Source organism: Macaca nemestrina, chromosome 17 (genome assembly GCF_043159975.1).
Source record: "Macaca nemestrina isolate mMacNem1 chromosome 17, mMacNem.hap1, whole genome shotgun sequence".
Taxonomy (NCBI): domain Eukaryota; kingdom Metazoa; phylum Chordata; class Mammalia; order Primates; family Cercopithecidae; genus Macaca; species Macaca nemestrina.
In genome coordinates this window covers 61,273,545-61,296,824 of record NC_092141.1, presented here as the reverse complement: position 1 = coordinate 61,296,824, position 23,280 = coordinate 61,273,545, and the positions used below count along the sequence as shown (strand labels likewise).

General features: G+C 49.3%; 1 protein-coding gene and 1 long non-coding RNA gene across 7 annotated transcripts in view; one reads left to right on the top strand and one right to left on the bottom strand.

Moving 5' to 3' along the window:
* LOC105472301 (Sp2 transcription factor) overlaps positions 1–13,994 on the top strand; it is a 36,160-nt gene extending 22,166 nt beyond the window's left edge. Inside the window, exons 4-9 of one of the 3 annotated variants that reach the window (XM_011725420.3) lie at positions 4,442–4,754; positions 6,436–6,610; positions 6,864–7,057; positions 9,230–9,326; positions 10,443–10,567; positions 11,239–13,994. In XM_011725420.3, coding sequence (XP_011723722.1) covers positions 4,442–4,754; positions 6,436–6,610; positions 6,864–7,057; positions 9,230–9,326; positions 10,443–10,567; positions 11,239–11,270 — 936 coding nt within the window. In that variant the 3' untranslated portion in view covers positions 11,271–13,994. Of the gene's footprint in view, positions 1–4,441; positions 4,755–6,435; positions 6,611–6,863; positions 7,058–9,229; positions 9,896–10,442; positions 10,568–11,166 lie in introns of those variants that run through there. The other 2 variants (XM_011725419.3, XM_011725421.3) reach the window with 2 other exon arrangements.
* LOC105472302 (uncharacterized) overlaps positions 1–23,245 on the bottom strand; it is a 51,247-nt gene extending 28,002 nt beyond the window's left edge. For 3 of the 4 annotated variants that reach the window (XR_003015943.2, XR_011615788.1, XR_011615789.1), the window contains exons 1-2: positions 23,110–23,245; positions 402–519 (exon numbers count right to left, since the gene is read on the bottom strand). This is a non-coding gene — a long non-coding RNA (uncharacterized lncRNA). The other variant, XR_981513.3, reaches the window with a different exon arrangement.
* Positions 23,246–23,280: the final 35 nt, after the last annotated feature.

Sequence of the window (23,280 nt, the reverse complement as noted above, 5' to 3'; positions counted from 1 at the left end):
ATTTATGAAGTTTCCAGGATCAAATAGGGCACAAATGACAGGAACCAGGAGTCAGCTGAGATTTGTAACTTCAGACCCCACACTCTTCCATCTTCCACCTTGACTCTCGTGTCTTATGTGTAGCAGGTGCTACCATTAAAATTGGGGAGTTTTATTTTTTAATATATAAAAAAGTTCCTGCCATTGAGGAATTTATGACCTCGTTGTCTATAGAGGGAGAACCGAATGACTGAGAGTGGGAAGTTGTATCATTTCCCAGGTGGAGAAGACAGCCCTTGAATTTGAACTGTGGACACAGAAGTCACACAGGAATTCACCCTTCTGGTATCTTTTATGTTGCCAGGTGATTTTTTTATAAGTCGTTTATCACAGTATCTGTGAATTCCCATGATCAGACCTACCTGACGGGTGAAGAATTGTGGCACCTGCTCAGGAGCACATCCTCGGCATTGCCTCCCTCCCTTCCATGAGGTTCCATATCTTGAGGTTGATGGGACAGGACTTAATCCCAGGTCTTCCCTAAGGAAATAATGATGCATATGCAGAAAGATTTAGCTACAGCATTATTTTTTCATACTACACAGCTTTATATCATCCCAACATGCGGATTATTATACAACTGATACCTTGTTAACTGTATATATCTAAGCTGTTTCCAATCTTATAGCTAAATAAATCCCTAAAAGTGGGTCAAGGACACATACATTTTTTAAAAATTTGTATTCTATATTAGAGGTTTGCAGTCTGTGACCAACTTTCAAGCCAAATCTAGCCCAGCCACCTGTTTTTGTAAAAAAAGTTTAACTGGAGTGCAGACACGTCCATTTGTGTTGCCCTTGCACAACAGTAGTAGCAGAGTTAAGAAGCAGAGACAATATGCCCCACAAAGCCTAAAATATTTACTCTCCGGCCCTTTATAAAAAAAGCTTGCTGAACCTTCAGATGCAAATACACATACGCATGCATGCATACGCACATATACACACAAAATCAGACAAAAAATATCAGTGATTTGAAAAAGGGGCACATATCAGAAAACTGGGAATGAGATTTGCATATTTACTAAGAAATGGGCCAAGTGAGGTAGTTTATGCCTGTAATCCCAGCACTTTGGGAGGCTGAGGCTAGAGATCGCTTGAACCCAGGAATTCAAGACCAGCCTGGGAAAGATAGCAAGACCCCATCTCTACAAAAAATTAAAAAATTAGGCGTGGTGGTGCACATCTGTAATCCCAGCTATTCGGGAGGCTGAGGTGGGAGGATCACTTGAACCCGTGGGTTTGAGGCTGCAGTGAACTATGATCATTCCACTGCATTTTAGCCTGGGTGACAGAGACCCTGTCTCTATAAAAAAAAAAAAAATTTAAGAGATGAGATGTTTATTAGTGTTTAAGTGAGAAGAAGCACAGTCATAAATAATCCAGGAATTAAAAATAACCCCAATCAAAATCACAGCAGGATTTTTTTTTTACAAAGAACTTTTTTCCTTTTGACTCATTTGAGTGTAAATTGCCACCATGATCCTCCATGCCACCATGATTGTCACTTCTGAATGCTTTAATTCCTACACACAAGGACATTCTACATTACCACAATACAATTGTCAAACCCAGAAAATTAGCAATGAAACACACTACTAATTCCAAGACCCCACTCTGTTTTCACCACTTGCCCCACTAATTCCTTTGTGGCAAAAGGATCTGATCCAGTATTACACATTACGTTTAGTTGTCTCCTTAGCCTCTTTTGATCTGAAACACTTCCTCATTCTTTTTATTTTATTTTATTTTTTTGAGTCTTGCTCTGTCATCCAGGCTGGAGTGCAGTGGCGCCATCTCAGCTCACTGAAACTTCTGCCTCCTGAGTTCAAGCAGTTCTCCTGCTTCAGCCTCTCGAGTAGCTGAGACTACAGGCGAGTGCCACCACGCCCAGATGGTTTTTTGTATTTTTAGTAGAGACACGGTTTCACCATGTTAGCCAGGATGGTGACTTCGTGATCTGCCCACCTCAGCCTCACAAAGTGCTGGGATTACAGGCGTGAGCCACCACACCCGGCCAATTTTTGTATTTTTTTAATAGAGACGGGATTTTACCATCTTGGCCAGGCTGGTCTTGAACTCCTGACCTCGTGATCCATCCGCCTTGACCTCCCAAAGTGCTGGGATTACAGGCGCGAGCCACCACACCCGGCCTTCAGGTCGGCTCTTATATCCCTTTAACAGGCTCTCATTCTTTTTTTTTTTTTTTAAATAAAATCAGCTTTATTGAGACATTCACATACTATGAAACTCACCCTTTTAAAGTATACAATTCAGTGATTTTTAGTATATTCACAGAGTTGTGCAGCCATTACCTCTATATAATTTTAGAACATTTTCATCACCCCAAAAAGAAACTCCCTTTAGCCATCACTCCCCATTTATTTCCTCCTGCAGCAGCCCCTGGCAACTACTAGTCTATTTGTAATGTTTTCAAGGTTCATCCATGTTGTAGCATGTGTCTGGTGACTGGCTTCTTTCACTTAGCATAATGTTTCAAGGTTCATCCTGTTGTAGCATGTCTCTGAACTTCATTCCTTACATTTTCCCAACCTCAGCCTTAGGGTCAACCATTTCTTCTCAGATTCCTGGTTTCTCTCATTGAAGGATGTGATAGCCTCTTTTAATTCTGTCATCCTCTTCCTCCTCATTTATTTATTTACGTCATTATGGACTCACAGATTGCTGCTTTTTTTGTGTTTTGAAATGGAGTCTCACTCTTGTCACCCAGGCTGGAGTGCAGTGGCACAGTCTCAACTCACTGCAACCTCCACCTCCCGGGTTCAAGCACTTCTCTTGCCTCAGCCTCTCCAGTAGCTGGAATTACAGGCGTGCGCCATCACTCCCACCTAATTTTTTGCATTTTCAGTAGAGACAGGGTTTCACCAAGTTGACCAGGCTGGTATGAAACCACTGACCTCAAGTGATCTGCCTGCCTCTGCCTCCCACAGTGCTGGGATTATAGGCATGAGCTACCGCACCTGGCCAGATTCCTGTTTTTTTCACTGGGTTATAATCCGTAAAGATTATTTCGATGTTTTCATTGACCTAGATTTGGCCAGTGGGTTCCCCTTTAAGCTGGCTTGTATCTTTTCAAGTCCCCACCATTCTGTAAGCATTCCTTTACTTTCTAGTACAAGTGTTCCAAGCTTTTCTTGTACCTTCCCTGCCCCAACCCTGGAATCAGCTATTTCTCCAAGGAGCCTGGATTCCTTTAAGTGGAGCATGTGAGTTACAAGCTAAGGCCTGGGTGCTAGGTAAGCTCATTGCTACTGGGCATGGCTGGTCCTAGCCCTTCTCAATGGACACAGCTAGGAAGTATGTATAAACAGACGTACCGAAGCAATGCCTACATGGATAGATGTAGATAAACTTATATAAGGACACACACAAATATATACACATACACATATACACACATTTGAATCTGTATTTCTTTGTCTGTATATATTGAAACCCATGAGTTTCCACCAATGTCTCTAATTCCCATCTAGCACCACAGCCTTCCGTCTAGCCTTCTCCCTTTCCATAACTCCCTTCTGTGACAGTGAGAGCCCTCACTCCTATTATCCTTAACATACTTCCTTTCTGGATAAGTCCTAGGTATGCAGCCAGTCTCCCACAGTCATTAGCTTTCCCATAGGGACACCCTCCTTAGCCTGCCACCGCCATTCCCTACCCACCACGGACACCCTCCTCCCCGCTACAAATGCCCTCCTTGTCCCACTCAGCCTCTAACATGCATATTTTTAAGGTTTTTGATACATATTCCCAAATTTCCTTCCAGCAAGGTTAGCCCACATCATACTTCCACGCCTAATATACGAGTAAGTGCCTGTTTTCTGCTCTCTCACCAACAATGAGCATATTTTATTTTTCTCCAATCTGAATTGGAGAAAAGTTGTTTTTCATTAATATGTAGCTCTTTCTTCTTCTTCTTCTTCTGATTACAAAGACCAGAAACTTTTTTTTTTTTGAGACAGCATCTTGCTCTGTCACCCAAGCTAAGTGCAGTAGAGGGATCATAGCTCACTATAACCTGGAATTCGTGGGCTGTAATATGTGGCTCTTAAAAACTAAAGTGAACCTGTGTCATTTGGTTGATGGTCATTCACAGTGCACTGCCTTCTAAATCTCCAATTCTGATTCTTGGCAATTATCTTTTTCCATGCTAAGTAAATTCAACGTTTGATTTCAAATCAGTAGTCAACATTCGCCAGCATAGTATAGGATGCCAGCAGCCCTTTGTTGAGCATTAGCTGTGTATAAATGTAGGTTTGGGTGAATTGAAGAGACTTTTAGCTGTCAGGCGCCCCCAGTTCTCACTTGGGCAGGGACATTTGAAAGCCCCAGGAACCCAGTCTTTTCTGGTCACTGACTTTTTTTCCTCTGGCCCCTCCCAGGTCTACATCCGCACGCCTTCCGGTGAGGTGCAGACAGTCCTTGTCCAGGACAGCCCCCCAGCAACAGCTGCAGCCACCTCTAACACCACCTGTAGCAGCCCTGCATCCCGTGCTCCCCATCTGAGTGGGACCAGCAAAAAGCACTCAGCTGCAATTCTCCGAAAAGAGCGCCCCCTGCCAAAGATTGCCCCCGCCGGGAGCATCATCAGCCTGAATGCAGCTCAGTTGGCGGCAGCTGCCCAGGCAATGCAGACCATCAACATCAATGGTGTCCAGGTCCAGGGCGTGCCTGTCACTATCACCAACACAGGCGGTGAGGATGGCCCCTGTGGCCAGGGTGTTGGCAGTGGTACCTGCTCCTAGCAGGTGGAAACTATGGGCTGGCCCCGGGATTTCCAGTAACAATAGTGAGGATGCTGTCCATCATAGCTTAAGGGTACGTCCACCTGCAGCTTCTCACCTAGTCCTTACGATAGCACTCAGAGATAGTTTAAGGCACATGTCCCCATCTGACAGCTGAAAACAGAGAAGACAGATGTACTCGGAAAACTTTCCAACTAACATCCAAACGCAAAAACGGCTTCTTGGAGGAGAAAGGTTTGAGTTAAGGTTGGAAGAAAAGGGAGGCCCTGGCAGTCGGAACAGTTTGTGCTGCACTTCAGTTCAGTGGTGAGATTTATGCTGTGAAACCAGCCTTGCAAATAACCAGAGGAAAAATTGGAGCAACCTAGCAAAAATGGCTCCTTATGTAGGGGGAGCTCTCTTAATTTCTCTTCATCCTTAATGATTTTTTTTTTTTTTTTTTTTTTTTGAGACGGAGTCTCGCTCCGTTGCCCAGGCTGGAGTGCAGTGGCGCAATCTGTGCCTCAGCCTCCCGAGTAGCTGGGATTATAGGCGCCCACCACCATGCCCCACTAATTTTTGTATTCTTAGTAGAGACGGGGTTTCACCATCTTGGCCAGGCTGGTCTTGAACTCCTGACCTTGTGATCCATCCACCTCAGCCACCCAAAGTGCTGGGATTACAGGCGCGAGCCACCATATCCAGCCCATCCTTAATGAATTTTTAGCACTTTAACACATTTGCTTTTCCCTCTTGAGGTGACCCCCAAGAGGATAAGGCATCCTAGAGCATCTGATTTTTCCCAAAGCCCATAGAACTGTGTCCTCTTTTGTGTGTGTGTGTGTGTGTGTGTGTGTGTGTGTGTGTGTTTGTTTTAAAGACATGGCCTCAGGGCCTCGCTCTATCATCCTTGCTGAAGTGCAGTGGCAAGATCATGGCTCAGTGCAGCCTCAGCCTCCTGGGCTCAAGCAGTCCTCCTACTTCTGCTTCCTGAGTAGCTGGGAATACAGGCATGTAGCACCATGCCCAGCCAATTTTTTAGTTTTTTGTACAGGTGGGGGTCTCCCTATGTTGCCCAGGCTGGTCTTGAACTCCTGGGCCCAAGCAATTGTCCTGCCTGCCAGAGTGCTGAGATTACAGGTATGAGCCACTGTACCTAGCCTGTGACCTCTGTCTTTTTAACAGAAATTCCTGGAGACTTTCCTAAAAGCAGAGTTGGTATCTCACAAGGGCCTAAGGTTGGAGGAGATTCAGGAAGAAATGTCTTAAGACAAGTCCCTTCCCAACTGAAATCATGTGGGCAATATTTTGAAGCAAATTCTGCCTACATAGTACAGTGGTTCAGGGCACCGACTTTGAAATGGGCTTCCTGGGTTCAGATCTGTGTTCTACCACTTACTAGCTGTGTGATCTTGCTATGTTATTGAGCCTCAGTTTCTTCATCTGTAAAGTGCTGATAGTACCTATTTTATAGGGTCATGAAGATTAAATGAGTGAATACATACAAGGTCCCTAAAACGGTATCCACCGTATAGCAGGCTCTCAAAAATAGCTGCTATGATTATCATCTTTGTCATGTGCAGAAGGGCAGAAGGGTTGACTCGAGGTTTCAGGCTTCCTCGCCCTGAACTCTGCCCTCTTTGTCCCCACAGGGCAGCAGCAGCTGACAGTGCAGAATGTTTCTGGGAACAACCTGACCATCAGTGGGCTGAGCCCCACCCAGATCCAGCTGCAAATGGAACAAGCCCTGGCCGGAGAGACCCAGCCTGGGGAGAAGCGGCGCCGCATGGCCTGCACATGTCCCAACTGCAAGGATGGGGAGAAGAGGTAATTCAAGGAGAGGGGCCAAGCCACAAAGCTGGCCTGTGTTCCCCAAGCTCCTCCTGAACAGTTGTCCAGAGCTGCAACTGGCATAGATCAGGCAGGGAGGAGCTGGCAGCTCTGTGCCACCTTGCCCCTTGCCTCCTTGTGCTCTCTGACCTGACCCCACATCCTCACTGCATCCTGTTCCTGCCCCATCCTCTACCTTTTTTCTCTCCTCTTCCTATTCCGTCCACTCTACCCTCACCCCAATTCTCAGGTCTGGAGAGCAGGGCAAGAAGAAGCACGTGTGCCACATCCCCGACTGTGGCAAGACGTTCCGTAAGACGTCCTTGCTGCGTGCCCACGTGCGCCTGCACACTGGCGAGCGGCCCTTTGTCTGCAACTGGTTCTTCTGTGGGAAGAGGTTCACACGGAGTGACGAGCTCCAGCGGCACGCTCGCACCCACACAGGTCAGCCCCCTGCCTTCGGGACCCTTCAACCACACAGGTCAACTTCCTGCCTGTCCCTCCACCCCCACTCTACCGGCTTTAGCAACATTGACACTCCTGGAACTGCCACACTGAGCAAGAGCTACAGACTGTCCAGGGACGACATAGGAAATTATTTTCAAGCCATTCCGTTATCACTGTTGTTTCTCCACGTAATAGGAAAGGAATAGTTGTCGTTGCATGACACAACCTGATGACTTTTGCCATGTCAGCATAGTTATTTAACAAACACTGACATGGTGTGCCAGGCACAGTACTAAGCACTTTACTGATTACCTCAGTTGATCCTGGTAAGGACTTTATGGGAGGATACTTTGTTTATGTTTATGCCTTTTTTTTTTTTTTGAGATGGAGTTTCATTCTTTTGCCCAGGCTGGAGTGAAGTGATATGATCTTGGCTCACTGCAGCCTCTGCCCCCCAGGTTCAAGCAATTCTCCTGCCTCAGCTTCTCAAGTAGCTGAGACTACAGGCACCCACCACCATGCCCAGCTAATTTTTGTATTTTCAGTATAGACGGGGTTTCACGATGTTGTCCAGGCTGGTCTCGAACCCCTGACATCAGGTGATCCACCCACCTCAGCCACCCAAAGTGCTAGGAATACACACATGAGCCATTGCACCGGCCTGTTGATGCCTATTTTACTGAGGCATGGAGAAGTGGCCCAGTCACACAGCTAGTGACTGGTGCAGCCAGGTTCAAACCCAGGCCCTGCCACAGCTTTTTTTCTTTCTTTTTTTTTTTTGAGACAGGGTCTCACTCTGTCACCCAGGCTGGAGTGCAGTAGCACAATCTTGGCTCACTGCAGTCTTGAACTCCTGGGCTCAAGCAATTCTCCCACCTCAACCTCCTGAGTAGCTAGGACTACAGGCGTGCACCACCACACCTGGCTAATTTTAAAATTTTTGTAGAGACAGGGTCTTACTGTGTTGCCCAGGCTGGTCTCAAACTTCTGGGCTCAGCTGATCCTCCCTTTTCTACCTCCCAAAGTGAGATATCACAGTTATAGTTTTAGGTACTAGCAAATCAATGCAAAACTATTAAAAATATTGCTCCAGGCTGGGCACAGTGGCTCACATCTGTAATCCTAGCACTTTGGGAGGCTGAGGCAGGTGATCACTTGAGCCCAGGAGTTTGATCAGCCAGGGCAATATAGCGAGAGCCCATCTCTTAAAAAAAAAAAGTTCATACATCTGCCACCTGAAATTGTCCTGGGTATCCACAGTGGTACACACACACACTTTGGCAAACACTGCTATAGTGAATGCCTGCAGTGAGCAGACACCTGTCCTGGGGCTAGAGGGCTGAGGGAAGCTTGACCCAGAGCTCCAGCTCCCGGCCAGTGTGGTGAGACAGGTCCTACTCCCCAAAAGGCAGAGGAGCCAGCACTCCACAGGAAAGCAGTTGGGGTCAACATGGTTCCAACTAAGTGAGTGCTCAGGGCTGGCAGGGTCAGGGTGGAGCGGGATTTTCCTGCGATGGGGAGGATGCTGATCCAGGTTCAAAGTCAGAGAGACAGAAGAAGAAAGCAGGCGGACAACCCTGCACGGAAGACTCTTAGGTGCAGGGGCTCCAGGGACAAGGAATGGGAACAAAATAGACTGCAGAGGTCAAATGGGGGCAGAGAGAAATGAGAATTGATAAAAAGATTTAGATGAGTAGGGGGCCAAGCGTGGTGGCTCATGCCTATAATCCCAGCACTTTGGGAGGCCAAGGTGGGCGGATCACTTGAGGTCAGGAGTTCAGGACCAGCCTGGCCAACATGGTGAAACCCTGTCTCTACAAAAATACAAAAATTAGCTGGGCGCAGTGGCGGGCATCTGTAGTCCCAACTACTTGAGAGGCTGAGGCAGGAGAATTGCTTGACCTGGGAGGTGGAGGTTGCAGTGAACGGAGATTGTACCACTGCATGCCAGCCTGGCCAACAGAGTGAGACTCCATCTCAAAAAAAAAAAAAAAAAAAGATTTAGATGAGTAGGCACCAGGGAGCAAATGTGAGAGCAGGAGGTGGGCAGAATGTGGTGACAAGGCTACGTCAGCTTGTTTGGGTGCCCCTCACACACACCCCACCTTTTTGGGCAGAGACAGGGTCTGTGCCCAGGGTATGTGGGTGATGGGCATCTCCTCTTCCCAGGGGACAAACGCTTCGAGTGCGCCCAGTGTCAGAAGCGCTTCATGAGGAGTGACCACCTCACCAAGCATTACAAGACCCACCTGGTCACGAAGAACTTGTAAGGCCAACTGCGGCGGGAGGCCCTGAAGATGCAATCCCCCGCCTGTGTCCTCCCTGGGCCCCTGGTGGAAAGGAGCCCTGTGGCTGCCCTGGGCCTGCCCTCAGCCCCACTCCTGTTCTGCAACTGTCCCCACAGGAAGGGGCTCTGCTCCCTGTCCTCCTTCTGAAGCCCCTTGGCTCCGCCTTGGCCCTTCCCCTCACCACGAGCTCCCGGCCTGCCCAGACTGTGGACACTGGCCGTGCCCAATGAGACGTTCTAAACCAGGACGCGTGGGAACCCTTATTTCCAAAGGAAAAACATGCATTTCACTCCGTCGAGGAGCAAAGTGAGCCCCCACCCCCCACCCCAATCCCCGCTCCCAACACTGCCGGAGTCGCATCGTGCCATGCCCACTCTCCTGCACCTCCCTGGCCCTGCCGGCCACTGTGGACGCCCTGGGGCTTGGCACCCACCTCTGGAGAGACTCGGGGCCACCTCCACTCCATGTGCCCAGCCCCGCCACAACCTCTCCTCCAGCACATTCCAGCTCTGTTTAAAAAGTAAAGACACCCACCGACTCCTCCTGATCCCCCTCTTTTTCTATGGAGAACGTTGCCTTATACTCTCTACTTCAGATGATGAACACTGTGTACTGTGTGTGCTTTAAAGAAGTTTTATTTAATTGCTCCCTTCTTCCTTTCCTTGTTATTCACCTCCCCAATGCCTGCTTTCAGTTGAGGGTTGGGGGCAATGATGAGCATATGAATTTTTTTCTCACTCTAGCAATTCCCTTTTCTAAATGACACAGCATTTAAACTCAAATCTGGATTCAGATAACAGCACCTGCCCATCCTGCACCTCTTCCCTCTCCCTTCACCTCACCCCTGCCCGGCCCAAGCTCTACTTGTGTACAGTGTATATTGTATAATAGACAATTGTGTCTACTACATGTTTAAAAACATATTGCTTGTTATTTTTGAGGCTTTTAAATTAAACAAAAATCCAACTTTATTTTTAGTTGTAACTGCTTGAGGTATGTTTTATGAATTAAGTGACAGATTTGTTATCCTTTATTAACGTACTTTGTTGGTCAGCACTGGGCTGACAAAAATTTTTTCTTGCTAATAAATTTAGTTGCCTGAGGCAAAATCTTCAACTTGGCAGTTCGGCTTCCTTTGTCTTTTCCCTTGGAGAGCTCGGAGAGGAGACTCCAGAGGAGGGAGCTGTGGTCTCTCAGAGCGATCCACACTGGGATCAAGGTAGGACCTTACCCTCCTGACCCTCAGCAAACCCAGGCCACATGCCCAAAAGGGGCCGCAGCCACATGTACCTCACGACACTGGCACGAGCCCCCAGAGCACCTCCAAGGGCCAGGGCCCAGTGCAGGTGTTCCTGCCTTTTTCTTCTGTAAGCCAGTTTTGCCTGTACACAAATCAGATACAAAGAGCCAAGTCACAGCAGTGACCTCAGCCAGCAAGTTAACTTCTCCACCCACCTCCCCAACCCCTGGAGGAAGGCATTGGCCTCAGAGCCCATTAGCAAGAGGCTTAGAGAGGAGAGCCAGTGGGGCCTTGGCTCAGTCCCCTCCAAAAGGCTACAGTCTGGCAAAAATGCATTTCCCCAAGGGCCAAGGTCCCTTCCCAAAGTGAAGGGCCAGGCAGGTTCCTGGGAGGGCCTGGCAGCTAGAGGGGCCTGGAGCCCAGCTCTACCCGAGAGAGGACTCTGGCCACAGATTCTGGTTCCTTCTATATCCCTGCCCAGTAACCCAGAGAGGACGACAAGTTGATTGTGCCTTTTGGTTTTAGCAGATGCTGCAAATCTGAAATTTTGGTGGGATCTGTTTTGCTTTGTTTTGCAGAGCTAATAGGAACTCAGGGGTTGCGATGTTGTGCAGATTAAGATTGGAGCTAGCTCAGTACATGTGTTTAAGCCCCACAGGGCCCCGAAGAGCATCCGGCCTGAAGAGACAGGCAAGTCCGCCTCAAGCATGTAGAGGACAGCATGTGCTTTCACTCACCCTCGAAGGACACAGCTGGGATTGCTGTTCTGTTCAGGAGTGGTGAGGCTCGTTTTGAGCTATCCATTCCCCTGCTCTGTTCCCTTTGTCACCAGCCACCTGTGTCTGCCAGCAAACAGCTTTTCCTTAGAGCCAGTCAACCCTCAAACGGCTGAAAAAGTAAAAAGCCCACGGATCTCAGATAGATCCAAGTTCTCTGCCCTTCACCTCCTCTTTGTTAACAAGCAGGGGGCCTTTCCTATCCCTACTGAAGCCATTTGGGCAATACTAGACCACCAGCGGAATCTACCTTGACACAGAAGCGTCTTCCTCAGCCCCTCAGCCCTGCATCTCATCACTGCACTGGCAGCAGGGGGACATGAGGTGTATTTATTCCTCATGGGTGGACTGGATGACTAGAAAACTGCCTTGCTGTGTTCTGAATAAGGGGATTGGTGGAGAGAAGGGGAATATTAACAAAGTGACCTCTTTCTGCCACATGTTTCCCTTGGCTTTGCTCTCAGGCACAAAGAATGATCCTTTCCTGGGAGCTGATTCCAAGCCATGTGCTTTATGCTTCCAGTACAGAAACTGACCTGACTTCCCAGCATCATTTGGAAATGAAGATGCCAGCCCCCAGCTGGGCAGGACGAGCATGTCCCGTGTAGGATTTGCCTTCTCCAGTGAGATGGGGGTTCAAAAGTTGTATCTGATCATCTCTGCCTCCCTTGGGATGGCTGAGTTAAGAGCGAGAGAATGTATTCTGCCTAGCTGAGTGATGGCACGAGGAAAGCACAGAAAGACTTGTGGGCAAATTAACCCTCCTCAGGCTTTAACCTATCCATTATTTGAGAGTTGCAGGGGAACTGTTGAAGGTGTGATGTGGTCTAAGCTCACTCTGGGCAAGAGGCTCCCACAGACACCTAATCCTGATGGGCCCTTGATGAAAATCTGGGTGCAGCTCAAGGGTGGGGGTCCCTCATGTGTGGTTCCTTCTCTGTCCTCTACCATCCCCAGCGTCATGTCCACCAAAGCCTATCCCTCATGCCCCTCCTGTCTGTCCAGCTGAGACTTGACATTGCGCTCATTATCCCAGAGACCAGGATTCCATGCCTGGAAGAAAGGGGGACTGGGCAGGGTTTCCCTCCCAAAGGCAAATTCAGACATTATATATACTTCATTTTTTTTTCCTTTAACCAAACCAGCAAATGGGTCATCCTTGCCCTTCCTTCAAACCACCCAGTCCATTTTCACAATCATCTTTCTGGCCGGGCACGGTGGCTCATGCCTGTGATCCCAGCACTTTGGGAGGCCGAGGCAGGTGGATCACTTGAGGTCAGGAGTTCAAAACCAGCCTGGCCAACATAGCAAAACCCTGTCTCTACTAAAAAATATAATAATTAGCCGGGCATGGTGGCGCATGCCTGTAGTCCCAGCTACTCGGGAGGCTGAGGCAGGCAGGAGAATTGCTTGAACCCAGGAGGCAGAGGTTGCAGTGAGCCGAGATTGTGCCACTGCACTCCAGCCTGGGTGACAGAGCAAGACTCTGTCTCAAAAAAAAAAAAAAGAAAGAAAATAATAATCTTTCCAGTACCCTTTTGAGGCCCCATGCTTGTCTGATGACAGTGCTGAAGTTACAGCCCGCCACACATGACATATTTTGAGGAAGACAGGATGGAGCAAGAGAAGGGTTCAGACCTAGCCCCAAGCCCAGGGTGGGTGTGTAGGATCCCTAAGCGAATGGATGCAAGCTATCCTGGTCTGAGTGCAGAGAATGGGGTGTTCAGGTTCTCCATTTGAGAACCACTGCCCAAACCTGAGACCCCTTTAAGGTTGCCCCTTAAAGTTTCCACACCCAGAAATTGGGCCAAAGAAGTTAAGCTGTTGGTTATTTCAATTCTGAATAAAAATGAAGGTATCTTCTCTGCCTCCTAAGACCTGGTCTGATCTTGGCTCCTTCATCACTAGAACCTTCCTGAGCAGTGGTCTGGGACCCCTCGCCTTCCTCCCTCCACCTGTGTTTCAGAGCCCTCCTAGTCAGCATGGGCTTCACCTTAATCCCCACGGCTATTCTCTTTTCTTCCTGGGCTTCACCTCAAGCCCTACTGCTATTCAACCCCCCTCTTCCTCTTCAGCTTCAAAATAGACTCCTGCATGTACCTTAATTAAACACAGGCCCACTGCAACCCCAGTACCTCAGAGACCAGGAGGGAAACTGTTTTCAACCATAAGGAAAACAAAGCAAGTACTGTGGTCAATGTCAGTGACCCTCTGCTTAGGGCAAATGTTGGAGTGTGTGACTGCAAAACTGGGACATCCACCCCCCACTACAGGGGGTGCCCCTACTCTGCTTCGGCCAGTTGGTGCTGTGTGAGAATGCCAACTCTTGTGATTTTTGTAAGAGAAGCCAGAAATGTGGAGTTTGGGGTGGAATCTGATCTTCCAATGTTGGCTCGATTGTTTAAAAATACAGCAGGACCAGTTTCAGCCCTCAAGCTACCAGTTTTTGACTTCTGCATCATCCATCCCCTCTTCCCTGGCCAGTGACATCCTCTCTACCCCGACAACCTCCTACCTCTCAGTCTTCCCTTCCCCAAATTACAGGATCATAATGGCCAAAACATTTTTTGTTTGTTTGTTTTGAGACAGGGTCTTGCTCTGTTGCCCAGGCTGGAGTGTGATGGCGTGATCTCAGCTCACTGCAACCTCTGCCTCCTGGGTTCATGTAATTTTCCTGTTCCCAGCCTCCCAAGTAGCTGGGATTACAGATGTCCACCACCGTGCCCAGCCTTTTTTTTTTTTTTTTTTTTTTTTTTTTTTAAATAGAGACAAGGTTTCACCATGTTCACCAGGCTGGTTTCAAACTCCTGACCTCAAGTGATCTGCCCACCTCGGCCTCCAAAATGCTAGGATTATAGGCGTGAGCCACCATGCCCAGCCTCATTTTTTGTATTTTTAGTAGAGACGAGGTTTCACTATGTTGGCCAGGCTGCTCTTGAACTCCTGACCTCAGGTGACGTGCCTGCCTCGGCCTCCCGAAGCACTAGGATTACAGGCGTGAGCCACTGCGCCCAGCTCCCCAAACAGTTTAACCTACTGCCCAAGAGATTATCAAAGTGGAAGGAGGCAACTGCCCAAAGCAAGTGGGACAGCCCCTAGGGGTTAGACCACTGGCCTCGGTGTCCAAAGGCTCAAGTGCCTGTTGCTTCTGCTGCTTTCCTTGCCTGTAAGGGGTGAACAGGGTTCTCAGTTCCTCTCCTGCACCAGGCCCCCAACACACTGACCTTTCTTCCTAGAGGACCTTAGACCAGCACTGACCCCTCCAGTGGGCAGGCAAACAGCTTTTCATGGTGGCAGTGTCAGCAAGAATGTGTTAGTGAAAGAACAGGCCGCAGACCCCCAGGAGAAGTAGTGGAGCATCCATTGTGTCATCAGCCTGGGCTTTTCAGGTGATACCTGTGACAGCTCTGCAGACTGCAGTTGCGTGATGTACACCCCTGAGTTTGGGGTCAGCTCTACCTTAGGTCCACTGCTGTCCTGCAGTACAGTAAAAGGGCCTGGTCCCCAGTCATTAATCTTGACATTGTCTCAGTCTCTTCCTAATTTCCAGTCCTAGAAGAGCTCGGCCATGATGTCGACTGGACACAGACCCCTCTGCAGAGTCAGAGGGGGCTAGATCCACCCCCTACAGCAATGCCCACACCAGGGTCCCATGAGGCGTGTGTCTTCTACACTGTCCTCCCACAGGCAGGTGGTCTTACTCAGCACAGCAGGGCCACCCACCCGATGCCAGGGAGCTTTTAGGGAGACAGGCCCAAAGTTTAATAGAACTGTGATAACTGGGAGTCCTCGGGGGGACACCCTGGGCTCCCCAGCTCATGGTGAGAAAGTGGGCATGGTGAGAAAGTGGGCTGTGGTCACGCACACAGATACAACTTCTTAGCAGCATCGTCCTTTACCCCAGGCAAAAGGGAGTATGGCAGAAGTTTCCTAGTGCACACTGCCCTAAGGAAAACTCACCCTCCCCAAGACCAACCCTATCTCTTGTCCTGTCTCCAAAAACAAGCTGCCATATCATTTCCAAAGTGAGCGGACCCATTTCCCCATACCACACCCGTTCTTCAGTTGGGGAGACCTGGACGAAGCAGCCGAAAGACTGAGAACTGTTACGGATGGAAAACTAAGGGGACAGGACTGCTAAATGCAAGGTGGGGTCCTGGAACAGAAAAAGGACATGAGTGGGAGAAAAAGGGGTGAAACTCAAAAAAGCCCAAGTTTGCTTTTTTATTTTTTATTTTTTTGGTAGAGTTGGAGTCTCCCTATGTTGCCCAGGCTGGTCTCAAACTCTTGAGCTCAAGGATCTGCTCACCTAGGCCTCCCAAAGTGTTGGGATGACAGGCAGGAGCCACCATGCCCGGCCTCTGTAGTTTAATTAATAGTGGTGTGCCAATGTTAATTTCTTGATGTAGACAATTGTGCTATGGTAGTAAGATCTTAATATTTGGGGAAGGTAGGTGAAGGGTGTATGGGAAATCTCTGAACTACATTGGTAACTTTTTTGTAAGTCTAAAATTACTTTAACAAATAGAATGGAATGGAAGACCTGGAATAGAGACGTAAAAAATGAAGCAAATGGAACAAGATCACCCAAGCAGCATCAGAATCAGAGTGGACAGCACATACTATGGTGACTAGAACCCTGAGATTCTGGAGATTATGAGAGGTGTGGGCACCTGTTAGACAGAGTTTGCCAGCTATGGCCCCACCTTCATTCTGCCCCTTGCCACTTGCACCATCTCAGGTCCCCAGACCCCTCAGGGGCTCATGGCTGATAGAACACAGATGCCGAGGAACCTAACTCAGGATGAGATGCTGCCTTGGGACAGAGAACACTTGTAATTCAACCAAGGTCTTTGGGCTGGGGTGAGTCACTGAAGGAACTGCGGTAATCTCAGGACAGGTGGCAATTGGGTTTCCTAGGTGAAGGGGTCCTCACGGAGTAGAAGAGGCAGGAAGTGAGCTTGGGAGGATGGAATAATGAACAGGGCTGTGGGTAAAAAAAATGAAGCAAACCATGGTGGACTATGGTAGTGACTCAGGGCCTGGAGAACAGGGTCAAATACCTGCTCATAGGGACCTTGGGCAAAAGAAAATAAGAACTGACCACAGGGCAAGCCAAATGCAGGGACCAAGCAGGATTTCTCAAAGGAAACTAGGAAGCCGCTAGGCCATGTCCTTTGGGGCTGCCTGAAAACCCACCACCAGGCCTCCTCACTTACTGCCTGTGGCCCACACCATAATTACCAAGACAGGTAGTCTGGGGACTGAAACTGATTTAATTCACTTGGCCTTTGAAGCTCACCATCCCTCCAGTCAACAAACACACTTGTGGACGGGGACAGCGGCTCATGCCTATAATCTCAGTACTTTGGGAGGCTGAGGCAGGAGGACTGCTTGAGCCCAGCGGTTTGAGACCAGGGGCAACATAGTGAGACCCCTCTACAAAAATAAAAAAATTAGCCAGGCATGGTGGTGTGTGCCTACAGTCGCAGCTACTTAGGAGGCTGAGGTGGGAGGATCTCTTGAGCCCAGGAGGTCAAGGCTGCAGTGAGCAATGAGTGTGCCACTGCATTCCAGCCTGGGAAACAGAGTAAGACCCTGTCTCAAAAAAAAAAAAAAAAAAAAAAAAAAAAAAGAAAGAAAGAAAGAAAGAGAAAGAAAAGAAAGAAAGAAAGAAAAGAAAAACAAAAAACAAAAAACAAAAACACACACTCAGCCCTGCTCCCACCAGGTGCAAAAAAGTTCCATGCCCCACTCACCATACCTAACACCCATCATACTGAAAAGCTTAACAAAAGTGGTTTATGCATAAACATTACAGATTAGCATTTTTTGAGCACACCTTGTGGGCTAGGATTGTGAGAAGGAGCCAGAGAAAGTTAAGAGATGTGGTCCCTCTCGGCAAGGAGCTCCCATTTTAACAGGGAATACCAGCCACACACAATGGATTTGGGAAGCCATCTATAAGCACATGCAAGGATCGTGTAGGGGGTTAGCCACAAGCACCATGGGCAGGACACTGGTAAGGTTCAGCCTCCTCTGATCTTGCCCCAAGCCTCTGAGGACTCACCACCTTTGGGCCTCTGATAAATCTACTCAGGGCTCAGGCATCTGCTGGCAGAGCATCAAGCACACACCCTTCTGTAAGTCCTGGTGTTGCTACCCTTGGGGCCCCAAGCTGAGTTCACCCCAAGGCTGGGCCCAAGAATTCCTGAGCTTCAGGCCCTCCAGCACACCCCTTGCTCTGCTATCAGCCTTCTTCCTCTCACCTCTTAGAAAGCTGGACACTGGCCAGGCAGGTGGCACACACCTGTAATCTCAGCACTTTGGGAGGCTGAGGCAGGTGGATCACCTGAGGTCAGGAGTTTGAGACCAGCCTGGCCAACATGGTGAAACCCCATCTCTACTAAAAATACAAAAATTATCCCAGTGTGGTGGTGCGTGCCTGTAATCCCAGCTACTCGGGAGGCTGGGACAGAAGAACTGCTTGAACCCAGGAGGTGGAAGTTGCAGTGGGCTGAGATCGTGCCACTGCACTCCAGCCTAGGTGACAAGAAAAAAACTCCATCTCAAAAAATAAAAAAATAAAAAATTGTAAAAAGAAAGCTGGACGCTATATTTCACCAGCATCATTACCACTCCTCCTTGACTCTCCCTTTCCCTACCACCCTCCCTAACTCTCCCAGGCCCTCTTTCCTTCTCAGACATTCTCATCCTCCCTCACGGCTCTAAGTGCCACCTCGAGGCTCATGCTACCTAAACCAGTATCATCAGCCCTGATCTCCCCACTAAGCTCCAGACTCCATTATCCAACCTGGCCAAATGTGGGTGTCCCATCAACCCTCACACTCAAAATGTTGCTAAGGAATTCACCTTTCCCCCAAACCTCCTCCTCCAACATGCCCCACTTCAATGAACAGCACCACCCGTGTCACCTAAAGCCAGCCCTGGTGAGTGGATCCCTCCTTTTCATAAGCCCTACCCCATACTCATGCATCAGGATCCTGCCCCCACCTTCCACTTGGACAACACCGCAGCTTCTCCCAACCTATCCCTGCCACCAGCCTGACCCTCCCTTGCTCATCACCCACTTGGTCACCAGAGCCAGGTTCCAAAACACAAATCCAATCACTAAAGTAAAACTGAAATACATAAGTTAGTTAGATAATTAGAAAAAAAGGTGGTTTAAGAAAGTAAACATTGGCCAGGTGCGGTGGCTCAAGCCTGTAATCCTAGGACTTTGGGAGGCCGAGACAGGTGGATCACGAGGTCAGGAGATCGAGACCATCCTGGCTAACACGGTGAAACCCCGTCTTTACTAAAAAAAATACAAAAAACTAGCCAGGCGAGGTGGCGGGTGCCTGTAGTCCCAGCTACTCGGGAGGCTGAGGCAGGAGAATGGCGTAAACCCGGGAGGCGGAGCTTGCAGTGAGCTGAGATCCGGCCACTGCACTCCAGCCTGGGCGACAGAGGGAGACTCCGTCTCAGAAAAAAAAAAAAAAGTAAGTAAACATGGCTGGGCATGGTGGCTCACGCCTATAATCCCAGCACTTTGGGAGGCCAAGGAGGGTGGATCACTTGAGGCCAGGAGTTCGAAACCAGCCTGGCCAACATGATGAAACCCTGTCTCTACTAAAAATGCAAAAAATGGCCGGGCGCGGTGGCTCAAGCCTGTAATCCCAGCACTTTGGGAGGCCGAGACGGGCGGATCACTAGGTCAGGAGATCGAGACCATCCTGGCTAACACGGTGAAACCCCGTCTCTACTAAAAAATACAAAAAACTAGCCGGGCGAGGTGGCGGGCGCCTGTAGTCCCAGCTACTCAGGAGGCTGAGACAGGAGAATGGCCCGAACCCGGGAGGCGGAGCTTGCAGTGAGCTGAGATCCGGCCACTGCACTCCAGCCTGGGCGACAGAGCGAGACTCCGTCTCAAAAAAAAAAAAAAAAATGCAAAAAATTAGCCAGGCGTGGTGGCGGCCGCCTGTAATCCCAGCTACTCAGGAGGCTGAGAAAGGAGAATTGCTTGAACCCGGGAGGTGGAGGTTGCAGTGAGCCCAGGTTGCACCACTGCACTCCAGCCTGGGCAACAGAGTGATACTCCATCTCAAAAAAAAGGAAAAGCATTAGAAGAAAACAGGCAAGGCACAGTCCCCAAACCCACATGCAGATTTTTTTTTCTTTTGAGACTCAGTCTTGCTCTGTTGACCATGCTGGAGTGCAGTGGCACGATCTCAGCTCACTGCAACCTCTGCCTCCCGGGTTCAAGCCATCCTTGTGCCTCAGCCTCCTGGGTAGCTGAGATTACAGGTGCCCGCCACCACGCCTGGCTAATTTTTGTATTTTTAGTGCAGACAGGGTTTCACCATGTTGGCCAGCCTGGTCTCAAACTCCTGACCTCAAGTGATCCACCTACCTCGGCCTCCCAAAGTGCTGGCGTTACAGGCGTGAGCCACCACACCCAGCCATGCAGACTTTTTTGTTTCATCCTGAGAAAACAGTGTGCCTCTCTGTACAATAAAAATGTCGCTATGTATTTTCTATTCATTTAAGACTTTCTCAAGAGAAGACTGGAACAGTAAAATAATTCCTTTCTCCCACTCAGAAAGTCCCTGCTGGTGGTTGCATCAGTAGCAAAAACAGCTAGTAGGCTTGTTTCCCTTCTGGTTGTGCACTGCAGGGCTGCTTTGTGATCCAGAAACCAAATCCAACTAAGTAGAAAAGCGTAACACAAGTCTACTTATTATCTTTAGGCCCGGCGCGGTGGCTCAAGCCTGTAATCCCAGCACTTTGGGAGGCCGAGACGGGCGGATCACGAGGTCAGGAGATCGAGACCATCCTGGCTGACACGGTGAAACCCCGTCTCTACTAAAAAATACAAAAAACTAGCCGGGCGAGGTGGCGGGCGCCTGTAGTCCCAGCTACTTGGGAGGCTGAGGCAGGAGAATGGCGTAAACCCGGGAGGCGGAGCTTGCAGTGAGCTGAGATCCGGCCACTGCACTCCAGCCTGGGTGGCAGAGCGAGACTCCGTCTAAAAAAAAAAAAAAAAAAGAAAGAAATGTCTACTGAATTAATACATAAATATACATCTACCTCCATTACAATGAGCTGTTGGCTTTTAAGTACATGGATGAGCTTAGTCTTGGTGTCCTAGAATCCAGGTCCAGGGTAGCGGCAGCCCAGGAGTACTAAAAGAATGTGAAGAAAAACCCCATGGCCGGGCACAGTGGCTCACGTCTGTAATCCCAGCACTTTGGGAGGACAAGGTAGGTGGATCACTTGAGGTCAGGAGTTCCACACCAGCCTGGCCAACATGGCGAAACCCCATCTGTACTACTAAAATTACAAAAAATTAGCCAGGTGTGGTGGCATACGCCTGTAATCCCAGCTACTTGGGAGATTGAGGCAGGAGAATGGCTTGAACCCGGGAGGCAGAGGTTGCAATGAGCCGAGATCACACCACTGCACTCCAGCCTGAGTGACAGAGGGAGGCTCTGTCTCAAAAAACAAACAAACAAACAACAACAACAAAAAAAACCCATGAACAAAACCCATCCTGAGTTGAAGTGCACTCATTACTCTGCTTACACAGGTTTAACTGCAGGGGCTTAAGAGGGCGGGAGTACAGCAATGTTCTTGTATAGAAAGACAACTTTGGCCGGGCGCGGTGGCTCAAGCCTGTAATCCCAGCACTTTGGGAGGCCGAGACGGGCGGATCACAAGGTCAGGAGATCGAGACCATCCTGGCTAATACGGTGAAACCCCGTCTCTACTAAAAAATACAAAAAACTAGCCGGGCGAGGTGGCAGGCGCCTGTAGTAGTCCCAGCTACTAGGGAGGCTGAGGCAGGAGAATGGCGTGAACCCGGGAGGCGGAGCTTGCAGTGAGCTGAGATCCGGCCACTGCACTCCAGTCTGGGCAACAGAGCGAGACTCCATCTCAAAAAAAAAAAAAAAGAAAGAAAGACAACTTCGTCTGGCTGTGGTGGCTCACGCTTGTAATCCCAGCACTTTGGGAGGCTGAGGCGGGTGGATCACGAGGTCAGGAGATTGAGACCATCCTGGCTAACATGGTGAAACCGCGTCTCTACTAAAAATACAAAAAATTAGCCGGGCGTGGTGGCAGGCGCCTGTAGTCCTAGCTACTCGGGAGGCTGAGGCAGGAGAATGACCTGAACCTGGGAGACAGAGCTTGCAGTGAGCCAAGATCACACCACTGCACTCCAGCGTGGGCGACACAGCAAGACTCTGTCTCAAAAAAAAGAAAAAGAAAGAAAGATAACTTCAACAGGAAAGTAAATCTAGTCAGCTTCCTCTCAATTATGCTGATGGAGCAAAATGACGGCAGCACAAAAAAATTCAACCAGTGGAGAATCCATAGACCAATATCATTAAGTTTTGAGACATGTATTATTATTTTGCAGCAAAATTGTCTTCCAGATTCTATCTGGCTCAAGCTATGTACACATAAAGGATGACAGGTATCTAATGTAGGGCTTCATGAAGCTCAGCTGTAATGCAGACACCTGGCCAGGCCAGGAAGTTCCCCTTACCTGGCACAGTCCTGGGTGCCTGCCTAGATGGCTCTTGCAGTTCCCCTTCCTGATGCTGGTGGAAAGCAGGGCTACAGAGAGGTCTCGACCCAAGGCTGCCCCAGCCAGGTCAGAATTGGACTGGGCACGAGTGGGTTTCCCATTTTTCAGCCTTGCATCCACAGCCTGGAAGGGCTATTCACAGCCACCTGCTCCGTGTACTCTCACTTGGCAATTACTTGCATTGACCTAGGGGCTAGACTCCTACTACCTAGCAAGGGCAAAATGTGGAAAAAGGGAAGCTTGACAAAGATGGGGGAGGCCCTGGAGAGATGGGACATTGGCAGCCTCGCCATCTACCAGGTCACTGGCTCCTATGAACTCCAATGCACCGTTGCAGGGGAAACCATGAGCAAAGGGAGCAAAGTACTCTGACCCTTGCTTAAATAAATGAGGTTGGAGGGAGGGGGTTTAAAACCAGAAGAGGTGGCGGGCGCGGTGGCTCACGCCTATAATCCCAGCACTTTGGGAGGCCGAGGCGGGTGGATCACCTGAGATCAGGAGTTTAAGACTAGCCTGGCCAACATGGTGAAACCCCGTCTCTACTAAAAATACAAAAATTAGCCAGGCGTGGTGGCAGGCGCCTGTAATCCCAGCTACCCGGGAGGCTGAGGCAGAGAATTGCTTGAACCCGGGAGGTGGAAGTTGCAGTAAGCCGAGATCGCGCCACTGCACTCCAAACTGAGTGACAGAGCTAGTCTCCGTCTCAAACAAAACAAAACAAAACAAAAACAAAACTAGAAGAGGAAAACCACTCTGGTCTGGGAAACCTTGGTACCAAATTTCCTTTGTGACCTTCCCAAAGCCATCTTCCTTCTCACCTCACCGTCTCTTCCTAACCCCACTGCACCTCCCCACTCGGGGCATGGTCCACAAGTCATTTCAACCTCTCCCACTCTCATGCCCTAATTCCTCCCCACAACCAGATTACCCTTTTCTCTATGTGCCCCCATCACCTTGCTTCAGAGTCTGGCCCCTAATTCCATTTTCCATTTTTCTTTTCCCATTCCACTAGTCTCCCTTCCCAAGGGGTACTTCCTGCCCTAAGCTCGCCTACAGGCACCTACTATGGGCCAGCCACTTAATACTGACTACTCCTCTCAAGCCCCCGGGACACATCCTCCACCCCGCCTGAGCTGCAGGAGATCCTCCTATACCTTTAACCAACCTCCACGTGCGTGTTAACGGCGGTGACAGCATTTCCTTGTCTCTCTGCTCCCGCCCCCAAAGGCGCTACCCATTGGTCGCTGGGTTTCTCTGTTCTCGCTCTAATTGGCCTTGCTACCGAAAAGCTCCAACCAATGACCTCTCCATGTCTGTCTCCCTCC